This window comes from Synchiropus splendidus, chromosome 10, assembly GCF_027744825.2.
Source record: "Synchiropus splendidus isolate RoL2022-P1 chromosome 10, RoL_Sspl_1.0, whole genome shotgun sequence".
Classification (NCBI taxonomy): Eukaryota; Metazoa; Chordata; class Actinopteri; order Syngnathiformes; family Callionymidae; genus Synchiropus; species Synchiropus splendidus.
In genome coordinates, this window is record NC_071343.1 from 485937 (window position 1) to 501843 (window position 15907).

The window sequence follows — 15907 nt, forward strand, 5'->3', positions numbered from 1 at the left end:
ACCTGCCGCTCACTTTCGGGCACTTTCACTCAGCGTATTGTCCGGTCACCAGGCAAAGCTGCTTCAGGTCAGAAGTCAGAAGCAGGCGGATCAACACCTGATGTGACTGACAGACAGAGTTGCTTCAGTGAATCACGCTGCGCTCTACAGTCACTGCTGTGATCTGCAGCTGTCACTGCATGAGGAGCACAGTGAGGAGGACAGGTTACCACCAGACCATTCATGGATCACTTCTGACGTCTGGACCTGGACTCCACTGACTCAGACCTTCTCCATCCTCAGTCACCTCTCTCCCTGTGGTCAAGGTGTGGTGAGAGCAGCGTGGACCCATCCAGACGCTCCGCATGACGCAGCGTGTTCCCGCTGTTTCCTTGTAAAACCAACATGACCAGACTCCTCCATGTTTAGTTTTGGCTGCGAAAGGCCACATTCTGTTCCAGCCGTGGCTCAGCTCCGTCATCCGTTCAGTTCTGAGGTGACCAGGACTCATCATGTAGAAGGGACAGAGAAATAAGGAGGCCAAGGCCATGGTGGTGAACAGGTCATGGCGCGGCTGATGGCGACTTCCTGGAGACCTGCTTCATCAGGTGCAAGGCTGCACAGCAGGGGGCGCTTCAGACTCCGAGCCAGCCGAGACAGAACCCGCGGTGCGACAAGCCCCAGATCCACTGTAGGATCTTATTGATGAGGTTCCCAGCAGTCTGGACTTCAACGCAGTGGCGACACAACAGGAGCCTCCGCCTCTGACTCGCAGAAGAGGTGCGCGCCCACAGGAAGTGGAGCCTCCAAATAAGAGCAGGGAAGAGCTGCGGGCGTGTCATGCGAGCAGCCGCACCTGGAGCAGGGGCCCGGCGTTCCCCCTCCCAAACATCAGGACATGGTGGTGATCAAGTTTATTGCATCCGTGATCAAACAGCTTTTAAATGTTGTGTCAGTAAAACACTCAGAGGTGAGGTGAGGAACGTGGCGCTTGATGACACACACACACTCGGACTCACACACACACACACACACACACACACACCCCACACTCTTTGGGTCACACAAACGGAACGTGACAACAGCAGTTGGTGTGTGGGAACGTGCGGCACGTTCTGGGTGGAGAGACGTTGGCGTCGCCGGCGGCACCTGTCGACGGCACAAGCGTGCTCAAGGTTTCTACGGTGAAGGTTGAAGGTGGCGAACACAAGTGCTACGAGTGTCACAAACACACATCAATAAGTTAAGAGGAGGTGGAACCAAGGCTTCTGGTGAGTGGTAGGGTCACGCAGCGCCCCCTGCAGGCTCCTGTGGCTCCACTGTCTGTCTGTGTGTCCACCTGCTGTGGCGCGGCGTGGTCTTGGCGCTGAAGTTGCCTCGGCGCAGCATGTGGCGCCTGGCCTCACTCCTCCTCCTCCTCCTCCTCCTCCTCCTCCTCCTCCGCCATCACCTCCACCAGGAGCTCGGCCGTGCACGTGGCCTCGCCCACACTGTTGACGGCCTTCACCGTGTACTTGGCGTCATCGTCCCCGGAGACCTGCGAGCGTCAGAGCGCCGCCATCAGGCCCGCCTCGCCCTGACCTGAGCCAGCGGGCGCCGCTCACCTCAGAGATGACCAGGCTGCAGTTGCCGTCTTCGTCGTAGTCGATCTGAAAGTGCCGCGTCTCCTTGATGGGCTGCTCGTCCTTGTACCACACCACCTCGGGGTCGGGGAAGCCTGCGGGGGCGGGGCCGGAGAGGCGGGTTCACGGGCGGGGCGGGGCGGGTGGGGGGGGCCCGGCGGGGCGGGGAGCTCACCTTCGATCTTGCAGTCGAAGCGGGCGGCGCTGCCCTCCACCACCTCCACGTCCTGGATGAGGGAGCTGAAGCTGGGCGCGCACTGGCTCCTCTTCTCCACCTCCAGACACTCCAGGAAGCGGTTGTCCTCTGAGGAGCGGCAGCAGCGGAGCCTCAGCCGAGCGCCACGTCTGACACACTGCACCCACCTTCGGTCGGAGAGCCTCTCTTGGCGCTGACGCCCGCCATCATGGCCATGGACGACAGTCTCCCGATGGCTCGCACGGCGTGGCCCGTTTTCTGGGGAGCAGAGTCACAGCCACTGAGAGCTTCGTCACCCTCATCGCCTTCATCTTATTCTTCACCATCACCTTCATCATCACCTTCATCGACACCTTCATCACCTTCATCATCACCTTCACCATCATCATCATCATCCTCATCACCACCATCATCATCATCATCACCTTCATCACCTTCATCATCACCTTCACCATCATCATCATCATCCTCATCTTCATCATCATCATCATCATCATCCTCATCTTCATCATCATCATCATCATCATCCTCATCTTCATCATCATCATCATCATCATCATCCTCATCTTCATCATCGTCGTCATCATCATCATCATCACCATCATCATCATCACCTTCATCACCTTCATCATCACCTTCACCATCATCATCATCATCATCATCCTCATCTTCATCATTATCATCATCATCATCATCCTCATCTTCATCATCATCATCATCATCATCCTCATCTTCATCATCGTCATCATCATCATCATCATCATCATCATCCTCATCTTCATCATCATCATCATCATCATCATCCTCATCTTCATCATCATCATCATCATCACCTTCATCGTCACCTTCACCATCATCATCATCGTCACCTTCATCGTCACCTTCACCATCATCATCATCATCACCTTCATCGTCACCTTCACCATCATCATCATCATCACCTCCACCATCACCACCATCACCTGCCACTTCCTCCTCAGAATGTACTTCTTCATCCTCTCCTTGGACAGTTTCTTGGTCTTCATGGTGTTTGTGTCCTGGTTCAGCCAGCTGTGCTGAAGACACTGTGGACACGTCAAGCGAGTCCTGCAACACACAGACGTCAGCGGGCGTCCAGCTGCTGCGGCCTCAGCGCTCTCTCACTTCATGTCCTTCTTCAGGAGGTTGCTGATGAAGTCCTTGGCGTTGTCAGAAATCTCATCGAAGGCTTCGTCCTCAAAGTCCCAGGTGGCCGACGTCACGTTGGACAAGGTTTCGTTGTCGTTGTCTCCCATGAAAGGAGAAAGGCCACTGAGTCTGGAGCGAGACAAACAAGCAGAGTCACGGTGGTGTTGGGAGGTGGGGCAGGGGGTCTGACTCACAAGAAAGAAGGGAGGAAGAGGAAGAGGAGTCAGAGGAGGTGGAGGAAGTGTCAGAGCTGAAGGAGGAAGAGTCAGGGCAGGTGGAGGGAGAGTCAGGGCAGGTGGAGGAAGAGGCAGGGCAGGTGGAGGAAGCGTCAGAGGAGGTGGAGGAAGAGTCAGGGCAGGTGGAGGAAGAGTCAGGGCAGGTGGAGGACGGGTCAGGGCAGGTGGAGGAAGCGTCAGGGCAGGTGGAGGAAGAGTCAGGGCAGGTGGAGGAAGAGGCAGGGCAGGTGGAGGAAGCGTCAGAGGAGGTGGAGGAAGAGTCAGGGCAGGTGGAGGAAGGGTCAGGGCAGGTGGAGGAAGCGTCAGGGCAGGTGGAGGAAGAGTCGGGGCAGGTGGAGGGAGAGTCAGGGCAGGTGGAGGAAGAGGCAGGGCAGGTGGAGGAAGCGTCAGGGCAGGTGGAGGAAGAGTCGGGGCAGGTGGAGGGAGAGTCAGGGCAGGTGGAGGAAGAGGCAGGGCAGGTGGAGGAAGCGTCAGAGGAGGTGGAGGAAGAGTCAGGGCAGGTGGAGGAAGCATCAGAGGAGGTGGAGGAAGAGTCAGGGCAGGTGGAGGGAGAGTCAGGGCAGGTGGAGGAAGAGGCAGGGCAGGTGGAGGAAGCGTCAGAGGAGGTGGAGGAAGAGTCAGGGCAGGTGGAGGGAGAGTCAGGGCAGGTGGAGGGAGAGTCAGGGCAGGTGGAGGGAGAGTCAGGGCAGGTGGAGGAAGCGTCAGAGGAGGTGGAGGAAGAGTCAGGGCAGGTGGAGGGAGAGTCAGGGCAGGTGGAGGAAGCGTCAGAGGAGGTGGAGGAAGAGTCAGAGCTGAAGGAGCAACAAGCAGAGTCACGGTGGTGTTGGACGGGGATCTGACTCACAGGATGTAGCAGATGACGCCGATGCTCCACATGTCGGTAGGGTAGCTGATGGACTCGTAGTTGATGACCTCCGGAGCCACAAACTCCGGCGTCCCGAAGAGGACCTTCAAGGTTCCGGCCGATTCTGCGCAGAGGGAAGACACTTCACATCAGACTCCCTCACACCCACCGGCGGAGAAGCCGGCGGCCCACACGGGGAGCCAGGTACCCAGGCGCCGGGCCAGTCCGAAGTCGATGAGCTTGATCTTGGTCCCCGTCTTGTTGACGCACATGATGTTCTCGGGTTTCAGGTCCAGGTGCACCACCCCCTGCTGGTGGATGAAGGCCACGCCCTCGATGATCTGCAGCATGTACTTGATGACCTCGCGCTCGGTGAAGTCAAAGTCCTCGTCGATGATCCTCTCGAACAGTTCTCCTCCGGAGATCCTGGACACACGTGGCACGCGGTCAGGGAGCAGGCGGGGAGGTGGGGGCTCTGAGGGGCGCTCACTCACATCTCCAGCACCATGACGATGTCAGACTTGCCCTCGAACGCGTCCACACACTGGACCAGTTTGGGGTGGTGGAGCAGGTTCATGATGGCGATCTCCTGCCGCACGTTCTCCTTGTCCTTCGCCGAGATCGCCTTGATGAACTTTCCTGCCCACACCTTCTTGGTGGACTTCTCCACCAGGCGGAAGACCTGCCCGAACTTCCCGCTGCACGAGACAAGACGGAGCCCCGAGGTTCAGCACAGGCGTGTGTGTGTCCGAGAGTCAGAGCAGGTGGAGGAAGAGTCAGAGCAGCAACAAGAGGAAGAGTCAGAGCAGGTGGAGGAAGAGTCAGAGCAACAAGAGGAGGAAGAGTCAGAGCAGGTGGAGGAAGAAGAGTCAGAGGAAGTGGAGGAAGACTCAGAGCATCAAGAGGAGGAAGTGTCAGAGTAGATGGAGGAAGACTCAGAGCAGCAACAGGATGAAAAGTCAGAGCAGGTGGAGGAAGAGTCAGAGCAGCAACAGGAGGAAGAGTCAGAGCAACAAGAGGAGGAAGAGTCAGAGCAGGTGGAGGAAGAGGCACAGCAACAAGAGGAGGAAGAGTCAGAGTAGACGGAGGAAGGGTCAGAGCAGCAACAGGAGGAAGAGTCAGAGCAGATGGAGGAAGAGTCAGAGCAGCAACAAGAGGAAGAGTCAGAGCAGGTGGAGGAAGAGTCAGAGCAACAAGAGGAGGAAGAGTCAGAGCAGGTGGAGGACGAGTCAGAGCAGGTGGAGGAAGAAGAGTCAGAGGAGGTGGAGGAAGACTCAGAGCATCAAGAGGAGGAAGAGTCAGAGTAGATGGAGGAAGACTCAGAGCAGCAACAGGATGAAAAGTCAGAGCAGGTGGAGGAAGAGTCAGAGCAGCAACAGGAGGAAGAGTCAGAGCAACAAGAGGAGGAAGAGTCAGAGCAGGTGGAGGAAGAGGCACAGCAACAAGAGGAGGAAGAGTCAGAGTAGATGGAGGAAGAGTCAGAGCAGCAACAGGAGGAAGAGTCAGAGTAGATGGAGGAAGAGTCAGAGCAGCAACAGGAGGAAGAGTCAGAGCAGGTGGAGGAAGAGTCAGAGCAGGTGGAGGAAGAGGCAGAGCAGGTGGAGGAAGAGGCAGAGGAGGTGAGGAAGAAGAGTCAGAGCAGGTGGAGGAAGAGTCAGAGCAACAAGAGGAGGAAGAGGCAGAGGAGGTGAGGAAGAAGAGTCAGAGCAGGTGGAGGAAGAGTCAGAGCAACAAGAGGAAGAAGAGTCAGAGCAGGTGGTGGAAGACTCAGAGCAGCAACAGGATGAAAAGTCAGAGCAGGTGGAGGAAGAGTCATAGCAGCAACAGGAAGAAGAGTCAGAGCTATAAGAGGAGGAGGAAGAGTCAGAGCAGGTGGACGAAGAGTCAGAGCAACAAGAGGAGGAAGAGTCAGAGGGGGGAGTCTGGGCTCGACATCTTGCCCCAAAGGTTTGGTTCAGGGTCCAGGTTAAGGTGTTTTGGATGGATGTCTGGGGGAAGGGTGCCGGCCAGGAGCGGTCCCCACAGGGACAGTGTGTCGGGCGAAGCGCTCCCTACGTTCCCAGTCGTTCCTCCACGTTGTACAGCTCCTTCAGCTTCACGTCGGTGCGGATCTTGACCTCTCTGTAGTCGGGCTCCTTCTCCGAGTCTGAAGCACAGGGTCAGAGGTCACGCGCTCACGCGGTCATGAGCGGCGGCGCCTGGCTTCCTACCGTCCTCCTCCTCCTCGGCCTCCTCCTGGTTCTCTGAAACAGGAGGAGGCGACACCACGCTCAAACGTCTGTGGACCCTGAAGCGGGACGGGTGCCGGCGCCGTCACCTACCGCCATCATCCAGCAGCCCGAGCGTCACGGGCTCAGACTCGGCGCTGGGCTCTCCCACGCCGTAGATGTTCTCCGCTCGAACACGGAACTTGTACTGCCGCTCAGCCAGAAGGTTCTGGGCAGACGGAGGTGCAGACCTGAGCCGGCGTGAGGACGGGGTCCGCAGGGTGAGCAGGGCCTCACCTGAACGTTGTAGGAGGTGCTGTTGCAGGACACCAGGTGGCTCCACTGCTGGTCCACAGAGTTCCATACCTCCAGCTGGTAGGACTGGACGGCGCTGCCCCCGTCGTAGGTGGGACCGTACCAGGACAGCGTCAGGCTGGAGCGCCCGACATCCGAGGCAGCTGGAACCTTGGCCGGGGGGTCTGGCTTGTCTGGGGGGGTGGCAGAGACGCCAGTGAGTCACGGAGTGACGTGACTCCGCCTGGCAGCTCTTACCGACGATGGTGAGGTTCAGCGCCCCCTGGCGAAGGCCATACTGGTTGCGCAGCTCGATGGTGTAGCAGCCGCAGTGCTCCTGCTGACCACTGGAGATGGTCAGTTTGCTGCTGTTGGAGCCGCTTTCTATGGAGATGTCGGACGAGTCCACGGAGATCTGGAAACAAGAGGGATGAAGGTGACGGACCGCGCTGGTCCGAGGAGTCTATGATGTGTGGAGGAGTCAGAGCAGGAGGAGGAAGAGTCAGGTAACATGAGGAGGAAGAGTCAGTGCAGGAGGGGGAAAGAGTCAGACCTTGAGGAGGAAGAGTCATGTAGCATGAGGAGGAAGAGTCGGGGCAGGAGGGGGAAAGAGTCAGAGCTTGAGGAGGAAGAGTCAGAGCAACAAGATGAAGAGTTAGCGCAGGAGGGGGAAGAGGAGTCAGAGCAGATGCAGGGAGGACAGAGGAGCTTCTTCATGAGGGCATCTCACCGGCTTCCTGAACTTGAGCCAGGTGCATGTGATGGGAGGAGCTCCAGAGAAGGTGCAGAGAATCTCCACCTTCTCTCCAGCTAAAATCTTCATGTCCTCTGGAAACTGCAGAATCTGTGGAGGAAGAGCTGCAGCCCACAAGAAGTGATGAGCAGCTGAACCAGCTGATGGTGATGGTGAAGCTTCATGGAGCAGGACCAAGCTGTCCCCTCCACACTGAAGGCCTTCATCCTCCCTGGTGGGGACCTTATTCAGCCTCAATGTGAGCATGCTGACAGAACTGGGCTCCAGTCTGGTCCTGCTCCAGGTGAGCCATGTCTTCAAGTGTGCGTGTGAGGCAGAGACCTTGTCTTGGAGGAGTCTTTGCAGTCGGCTTCTTGATCCGAGCTTCACCTGAAGGAGAGAAGGTCCAGTCAGAGTCTGCTGTGTTTCCATTGGCTGAGGCCTCAGGTGAGTGCAGGTGGTGGTGTGATGATGAGAGAGCGAGGGAGCGACTTGGAGAGAGAGAGAGGAGGGAGGGAGGGAGGGAGGGAGGCCAGAGGACGCCTGTGTTTGTGTGAGCGTATTTATGTGAGGGATGTGTGTGTGTGTGTGTGTGTGTGTGAAGCAGTGATCCGGCCTTCAGCTCCTTATTGGGACAAAAAGAAAGAAGCTGCTGCATATTTTGGAAACTCACTCTCAGAGGTCGGAGCCGCTTTCTTGGACCTCTTGTCGGCAGGAGAGTTTTCTGGAGGATCTGCAGTCACGCACGCACACACGCACGCACACACACACACACGCACACACACACACACACACACACACACACACACACACACACACACGCACACACACACACGCACACACGCACACACACACACGCACACACGCACACACACACACACGCACACACACACACACACACACACACGCACGGCTCGATGGGAAGGAAGACAGAGATCTGTGCTGTGGTCTGGAACGGGCTCAGCAGGGAGTCTCCGTCCTGCAGCAGGTCTCCTCTCTCTTACCGTCCACCAGCACCACGCAGCTGCACTCGTCGGCGCCGCCGCCGTTCTCCGCCCGGCACCTGTACTGGCCCTCGTCCTCCGGCAGAGCTTTGTCGATGCAGAGCGAGCAGATGCCTCCTGGACACACACACACACACACCGCGGCTCAGCCTGGCGCTCGCTGGGGCCGCCTGACCTCTGACCTTTGACGGTGAGGACGATGAACTTGGAGGCCTTGACTCTCTTCCCGTCCAGCGTCCAGGTGACGGCGACGTCGTCCGAGGGCTCCGCCAGGCGGCACTGCAGCTGCAGCGGCTGCCCGTCCAGCACCGTGCGGTCGGACAGCTTCTCCGAGAAGCGCGGCGCCGGGCCGTCCACGCAGTTCCTCGCCTCGCTCTGGCCGTTCTTCTCCACGGGCTTGGGGGCGGCGGCGCCGCCTTTCTTCCCCAGCACGCCACGGAAGTCCACCTGCGGGGACGAGGGGCCTCGCCGCACCTCCTCCGTCTTGGGCTTCACCCCTCTGAGGTTGGCCTTGAAGTCCATGAGGATCCTGCGCTGGTTCCCTGAGAAGAGGTCGAGCTGCCGTCCCGACGTCCGGCTGCAGAGGACTGGCCTCCTCCTGCTCCCCCCCCAACGCAGAGAGAGAGAGGGAGGGAGGGAGAGAGAGAGAGAGAGAGAGAGAGAGAGAGAGAGAGAGGGAGAGGGAGAAAGAGGGGGAGACGGGGAGTGGGTAAACATGGCCACGGATCAAGGACAGGCCCTCGGCGTGGGGGGGGTACTCATCAGGGGGGGGTTGGTGGGGGGAATTAACTCGACCCGTCCCGTTACATCACAAGTGGCTGGACGACCTTATATGGAGGTCCAGTCTGAAGCCAGATGTAAACAGGAGCGGGCGCCTCTCATGTGGGACGGTCCTCCTCCTCACCTCTCTACTGAAGCGCTCCATCACAGCCAGCGCGGTCTGCGCGTGTTTCGCTGTGCTCCAGACTGGACCAGTCCAGTTGATGCCTCAGATTAAAGGAGATTTAGGGAATTCATGGATGTTGGTGGGGGAAGGGTCGACGTAGAGCCAAGGACGAGGCGCCGGCGGAGCCCGGTGCTGCGGGACCGGGGTCCTTACCGGGTCCCCTGCGGTGCTACAGCTCGGCCCACTTTCACCAGGCTCCTGACGCCACAGTGGCACGACTCCCGGGTGGCTGTTGTTGCTGTGGGTGTGTGCTCGTGTGTCCTGCCTCGTGGGGACCGACAGGCCCAACCCTCAATCTGAGGGTGAAGACTTCAGAATCACTGGGTCCTGGATCAGGTGAGCCATGTGTTTAGGGGGAGAGGTCCCCACGAGGATGGAGACGTGAATGTGCGCGCGTGTGTGTGTGTGGGGGGGGTCCCAGTATAAACTGCAAGACTTCCGCTGTGAGGCAGTTGAGCTGAGCAGCGTCACAGTGGAACTGAGTCCCGGACGGTCGGAGCCAGACGGAAGCCAGCGTCTGGCTGGGTCCTCAGAGAGTTAGCACAGGATGTTTGGGTCCTGGAGGGGAGAGAGCTCCTGCATCCTGCTCTCATCATGTCATGTGGCCACACAGGAAATAGCAAACACACACGCGCACGTCTGGGGCTCCCGCGCTTTTTGCCAGGACTGGCTGCTTCTCTCCCCCGGCCGGAGGCAGCGGAGGGTGAGACCAAATATGGATCCAGACACGCCGCTCTGCCGCCCGTCCAGGGAGACTCACCAGGGAGCAGTGAGCAGAGCCTGGAGCCAGAGGATCGTCTGTCTGTCTCTCAGCTCAGGTCGGACTCGGACCTCAGAGTCACCACGGCTGCGTGTGAATGGGCAGCGTGAGGCCTTCGCCGACACGTGCACCGTGAACACACAGCCGGAGACACAGAAGTCTGAGGAAAGGAAGCTGGGAAGTGCAGAGAGCAGTTGCCAAGGCCCCCTCCTCTGAACAGTCTGAGGAAGGCGGGCTCCTCAGTCGACTCATGTGTGAAACCGTCCTGACCCGACTTGAACAAGAAAACACCGGCCTTTGCATCCCTGCCATTTATTTTTCACACATCACCAGCGTTCGTCCCGGAGCGGATTCGCTGAAACACAAGCCAGCAAGCTCCGCCCCCTCCAGTCAGAGGTGGTCGTGTGACGACGAGGAGCACGGGCCGGTCTCTCTGCGGGACCACCTGTCCAGGGCCTCACAGGTCAGACAAAATGTGCTGACCTTGGTCAGGAGGTGGCCACCTTCACTTCGGTGTGGGTCTTCATGTGCCTCTTCAGGTTGCCTCTCTCGGTGAAAGACTTCCCGCACAGGGAGCAGAGCACCGGTGTGGCCCCCGTGTGGATCTTCATGTGTCTCTTCAGGGAGTCCGACTTGGGGAAGGAGCGTCCGCACACCGAGCAGCTGTAGGGTCTCTCCCCAGTGTGGATGCGCATGTGGTTCTTCAGATTGCTGTTCTCGGTAAAACTGCGGCCGCAGACGGAGCAGCTGACCGGCTTCTCTCCGGTGTGACATCGCATGTGTCTCTTCAGCGTGTCGGACTTGGGGAAACACTTCCCGCAGACAGAGCAGCAGAAGGGTTTCTCTCCCGTGTGCGTCCTCATGTGCGCGTTCAGCCGCACCTGCTTGGTGAACTTCATGTCGCACAGTTTGCAGGCAAACAGTTTCTCTCCGGTGTGGAAGTTCAGGTGCTCCTTCAGGGTTTTGTAGTGCGAGAAGGTTTTGTCGCAGAAGGGACAGGAGGACTGCTTCCCCTCGCAGCTCTTCCCGTGCTGCGCCAGGCTCAGCTTGTACTTGTAGACCTTCCCGCACTGCGGGCAGCTCAGCGGCTCCCCGGCCGGACGCCTCCGGGCCCTGCTGGTCTCCCTCCAGTCCTCACTGTCGTCAGTGTCAGAGTCCGGAGAGAGCGACCCCTGCTGGTCAGACAGGGAGGCGGACTGACTCCGGCCGCTCGGAGCCTCCTGAGCTTCATCCTCTTCGCTCTTCACCACGACTCGGCCGATTGTCCCGCCGCCGCTCCTGTCCTGCTGCTCCCACCGACTGTGCGGCTCACCTGTGCACGCGCACACACACACACACACACATATGCACGCACGCAGTTACTTCACTCTCACTTGGTCCGGCGGCCTTGTTCAGGATGGACTGTGCGGAGCGACGGAGTCAGAGTCAGCAGCCACCCTCGCTCTCTCCTCCCAGCTTTGGACCCTCCCTCCGACAGCGCGGGTTCTGTTGACCACGTGACTGTCAAACGCGCGGGGAAGGGAGAGAGAGTCCTGCTGAGACTCCACTGCCCTTGTCATCTGCACACCGAGACCAGACTCGGCCTGCATGATAATCGATTCACCCTGATTTCATTGTCAATTCATTTCCATTGGCATTTTACTTACAAAGCGACTGGATCTGCATCACAAATGCTACTTTCTTTGCGAGTTTTACGCTCCCAAGCCGCGACTTTCTGAGTCCCTCCGATGCTCGCGACTTCTGCTTCAACCAACGGCGAAGCGCCGTGGAGTCGCGTGTCTGACTGGTGACGTGACGGATGACAAAGCGGGAACTCGCTCCCAAACAGCCTCAGAACGCACATGTTAGGAAAAATATGGACGGAGCATGGCGAGTGTTCCGGGTCATGAAAGCGAGAGCGCTGCTCGAAGAGAGACGCTCGGAACGCGAAGGGAACTGCCGAACAAATAATCCCGACTTCCACTGAGCTGGATGTCGTTTACACGGAGGCAGAATCGACCGGGTCCGTCGCCGTTTTGGAGTCAGGTGCAGCGTTCGTCAGCCACCTGAATCTAAACGGAGTCCCGCTCGGGTCTGTGGACACGTCGCGGACGCACGCGCGCGCGCGCGCCGCCTCCAGAGACTCACCTCTCACATGGAAAGAGTCGCTGCCTTCGACGAACGGTCGAATACAACCTTTCTGAATGAAAGTGATTGACTGCTTCATGTTTTCACATCTTCCACACTCAAGGCCTCGGTGACGGGAGCCTCCCGACCACGAGTCGTCAGCAGCACCTCGGACGTCACGTGGCTGCTGACGCAGCAGTGTTTCGTCGTGCAACAAACGTGAGGGGGAGACTCGTCATCTCACTTCTGGCTCACACACCGTGATCGACATCTTCCCCTGAACCTTCTTCAGACCTGCACTTCTGACCTTCTCACCGTCACATGGAGCCGCCGCTCCAGCAGAACCGCAGGAGCCGCCTTCTTTCTTGAGGCGCCAGAGCTGCGGTTCAGGCTCCTGCTGGTCCAGACCCGAGAGGTCCTGACCCCGCTCTGGAGACACGACACAAAGAACACGGCACACCGACACGTCATCGCGCTGACGAAGGGTCAGACGGCGCGAGCACGCGCCTCGCCGCAGGAGCTTGTTTCTGTGGCGCGCGCTGCGTCACGCACCTGATAAGCTGTCACACATCCTCGTCCCTCACGACACACGCGCGTCTTCTGCGTCGCTTACAGGATGAAAGTCCTCTTCCGGATCAAGCTCGGACTTCTGGTTCAATTTCACAGTAAAGTCTTGACTTTCAGAATAAAAGAGGAGTGTCACGCGCAGCAGAGAGGAACCGAAGCCACTGGACAGATTTCACTCGGGGTTTCACACGCGACACGTGCGCGACGAGCGTGAGCGACCAAGACTGCAGTGACTGGCCACAGAAGGCTGGACTTGTGGTTCCTTGTTGTCCGGCGCCACCATCAGGCAGATCTGCTCGATGAGTTCCCGACGCCTCCTGCGGGACTTGCGTGTCTGTTTCCTCATTTAGAGCAACGGACGAGTCCAGAGCGGGAACTGACTTGGACGCCGAGTGAGGCGGAGCAGAGGAGCGTTTATGTTCCTGGTGCCGGGTCCAAAACCATGGGTGAGGCGCCACCAGCTGGTCAGATAGCGTGTCGTTTACCATTCGTCTGAGCGGTGTCCAACCGCACCTCTGGCGCACAGACGGGACAGGGAGTCAGAGTCAGAGGTCGTCGAGGTCAGGAACGAGTCGGTCAGAGACAGAGCTGGAACCAAGAGTGTAGGCGAGGAAGACAGTGAGGGTCATGATGGAGACAGGTGAAGGTGGAGGACCTGCTGCGGCAGGGTGCTCCCAGCTGCCGACACCCGGACCTGACCTTTCCACCAGGCCCCACCACCACCACCTCCACCCAGGAACAAGAAGGAAATGCAGGTGGACCTCTCGGCTGTTTAGTGTCACGCCAGGAAGGGAAAACAGGTTTCTGAGGCTCAGACAACAGCGGCTCAACAGCCCTCATGAAACACCAGAGACCTTCACACCAGACTCACAGCAGAAGAGCTCGCAGAGCTCATCATCATCATCATCAAGTCACTCGACGATTCCTGTTGTTTCCATTCGGTTCCTTCAAAGTTTCCTCCTCACAGAAACGAGGCCGCCACCGCACCAAGGAGTAGATGAGGTGGATCTGACCAGGAAGCAGCACCTGCGAGTGACTCATCACCAGCAAGGATCAAGGCTCCAGGAGACGGCAGCCATGTTCTGCTCACTGGCGGCTGGCTCCTTTCTGGCGCTTCCATTCCCCAGACCTGCTGCGGCCGCCGTCTCCTCCCTCCTCTCTGATCCCGGGTTCCCACCGCTGTTCTCCACCTCCGTCACGAGCAGCCACTCTCCTGAGAGTTTTGGTCGCAGGAAACTGGCCTCACACCGCGCAGCTGTGTGTACCGTCTTCAGGGTGGCTTCTCATGTGTCTGTTCAAAGTTTCTCTCCGACTGTAGCGTTTCTGACACACTAGGCAGCAGAAAGGTTTTTCCCCTGAGTGCGACTTCAAGTGTCTTTCCAGAGTCTCTCTCCGGCTGTAGCACTTTTTACACAATGAGCAGGTGAAGGGTTTCTCCCCGGTGTGCCCTCGCATGTGAAGATTTAGTGTCCTGCTCTGACTGAAACCTCGCCCGCACACCGCGCAGCTGAAGAGTCTCTCACCGGTGTGGGACTTCATATGCCTGCCAAGAGTCTCCTTCCGACTGAAACATTTGCCACACATGCTGCAACTGAAAGGTTTCTCCCCCGTGTGTCTCCTCAGATGAGCCTGCAGGCTTCCCCTCTTACAGAAGGTCTTTCCACACTGCGAACAGTTAAACGGTTTCTCTCCTGTGTGAGACCTCATGTGATCCTGTAGGACGCCCCTGTGGCTGAAACGCTTTCCACATACTGAGCAGCTGAAGGGTTTTTCTCCTGTGTGACTGCGCATGTGGATGCTCAGCGTTCCATTCTGACTGAAACATCGTCCACACACCGAGCAGCAGAACGGTTTCTCTCCTGTGTGAGTTCGCATGTGCCTCCGCAGGTTGCTCTTGTCGGTGAAACTCTGGCGACACACGGCGCAGCAGACCACCGGCTTTTCTCTGCTGCACTGGCCTCTGTGGCGGCTCAGGCGGGCCTGGTGCTTGAAGGTCTTCCCGCAGTCGGGACAGGAAAAGACATTTGCTCCTGTGAGGCTCTCACACTCGGGACTGGACAGGACCTTACTCGTCCCACCCCAGTCATCGCTGTTGTCAGTGTCAGAGTCAGGAGCGCGATGCCCCCGCCGGTCGGGTCCGGGATCGTCGTCGTCGTCGTCGTCGCTCGCGCCTTCCATCTTCACGTGCAGAGTCGAGCTGCTGCTGCTGCTGCTGCTGGTGGTGGTTTCCTCTTCATCGTGATGAAGGTGAGAGGATGGAGCATCATCTTCATCATCTTCATCATCCTCCTCACTCTTCACCGTGACCACGATGAAGCTGGTGACATCCTCCTCCTCCTCCTCTTTGACATGAGCTGGGCCTGGCTCCGGCTGGTCCACATGTTGGGCATCTGCAGAGACACGGCCAAGGTTCTGATCAGGGACAGGGAGTGTAAACACACACACAGACACGCCGGCGGCAGCGCTGTTGGTTTTGCCTCTCATCGAGGAAGAGTCTCAAACTCAGGGGACAAGATGTTTTCAAGAACCTTGGGCCAAACAGTGCGAGCACAGACTTCTTCTGAGGTGCTCGACCCGAGGGCAGAGAGGGTCAGCTGAAGGGAGGAAACAGGATCCATCCACAGGCTGGTCCGGTGAGGAGTCTGTACAGGCCAGGCACGTGACTGGCTGCGCGTGACAGACCATCCACTGCCTGGTGCCGGACGCCTGGACCATGCGAGCCTGAAGCCGAGCAACGGAGCGGACCTCAGGGAGGACTTGGCGCCCTCCACAGCTCAATCCCAGCGTCCTGCCGGGCGGCGACGTGAGCTCGGCTGTCTCACTGGAGCCGAACCGAACCGTCCGAACTTTGAGTCAGGAAGCAGAGCGTGGAGAAACAAACCCAGCCGACAGAGTTCAGGCTCGCCGCGCCGACCATCGACTGGGTTCGAACCCCGTCAGGAAACACCGGCACTCAGAGCTAATGATCCCGTCCGGACCTGCTCCAAAAGAACCTCGCCATCTCCTGGCGAGCTGCGGGGCTCGACGGGTGCGTGGCGCTCACCTGGCACGGAACCGCCGGCCGACATCATCCACGCAGGCAGAAGCACTCGGGCTGGTGCGACGAGCTGCGCCTGCGCGAGGGCGTCGCGGATTGATGACGTCGCTACGGCACGCCTCCGTCAACATCCGCCTTAGACTGAACCACCCAAGACGTCACGGGACTAAACCGGTCGGTGGAACCGGGCGCAATGCCAGGTCACCTCA

General features: G+C 58.6%; 2 protein-coding genes across 4 annotated transcripts; both read right to left on the minus strand.

Annotated features, from left to right (window-relative positions):
* Nucleotides 1-878: 878 nt before the first annotated feature.
* Nucleotides 879-12497, minus strand: LOC128765535 (myosin light chain kinase, smooth muscle-like). The gene is made up of 20 exons (XM_053876244.1): nt 12410-12497; nt 8465-8880; nt 8283-8399; nt 7952-8011; nt 7621-7668; nt 7276-7403; nt 6804-6960; nt 6549-6739; nt 6366-6480; nt 6255-6287; nt 6100-6190; nt 4539-4742; nt 4253-4470; nt 4045-4168; nt 2941-3093; nt 2760-2883; nt 1965-2055; nt 1777-1905; nt 1584-1696; nt 879-1516 (listed from the first exon to the last, which is right to left on the minus strand). Exons 2-20 carry the CDS (start codon nt 8802-8804, stop codon nt 1382-1384), a joined length of 2571 nt encoding a protein of 856 aa, XP_053732219.1. The 5' UTR covers nt 8805-8880; nt 12410-12497; the 3' UTR covers nt 879-1381.
* Nucleotides 8898-15157, minus strand: LOC128765558 (oocyte zinc finger protein XlCOF19-like). Of its 3 annotated transcripts, XM_053876298.1 has the most exons (3): nt 12647-13902; nt 12116-12523; nt 8898-11300 (listed from the first exon to the last, which is right to left on the minus strand). In XM_053876298.1, the coding sequence occupies exons 2-3, from the start codon at nt 12192-12194 to the stop codon at nt 10477-10479; spliced, it is 903 nt and encodes a 300-aa protein (XP_053732273.1). In that variant the 5' UTR covers nt 12195-12523; nt 12647-13902; the 3' UTR covers nt 8898-10476. The 3 variants fall into 3 exon arrangements, 2 of the variants coding, with proteins under 2 accessions (XP_053732273.1, XP_053732274.1); XM_053876299.1 differs by lacking the exon at nt 12116-12523; XR_008415897.1 differs by having other exon boundaries at nt 11191-12523; nt 12647-15157.
* Nucleotides 15158-15907: the final 750 nt, after the last annotated feature.

Excerpts from the sequence above, each read along its gene's own strand:
- LOC128765558 (XM_053876298.1), bottom strand. The coding sequence starts at position 12,194 with ATGAAGCAGTCAATCACTTTCATTCAGAAAGGTTGTATTCGACCGTTC. Across the intron at positions 11,301-12,115 it reads CGACTCTTTCCATGTGAGAG|GTGAGCCGCACAGTCGGTGG; the intron begins GTGAGTCTCTGG and ends GCGCGTGCACAG.
- LOC128765535 (XM_053876244.1), bottom strand. The coding sequence starts at position 8,804 with ATGGACTTCAAGGCCAACCTCAGAGGGGTGAAGCCCAAGACGGAGGAG. Across the intron at positions 7,404-7,620 it reads AAAGACTCCTCCAAGACAAG|CTCTTCCTCCACAGATTCTG; the intron begins GTCTCTGCCTCA and ends TGTGGGCTGCAG. Across the intron at positions 1,517-1,583 it reads GCAGCCTGGTCATCTCTGAG|GTCTCCGGGGACGATGACGC; the intron begins GTGAGCGGCGCC and ends TGACGCTCGCAG.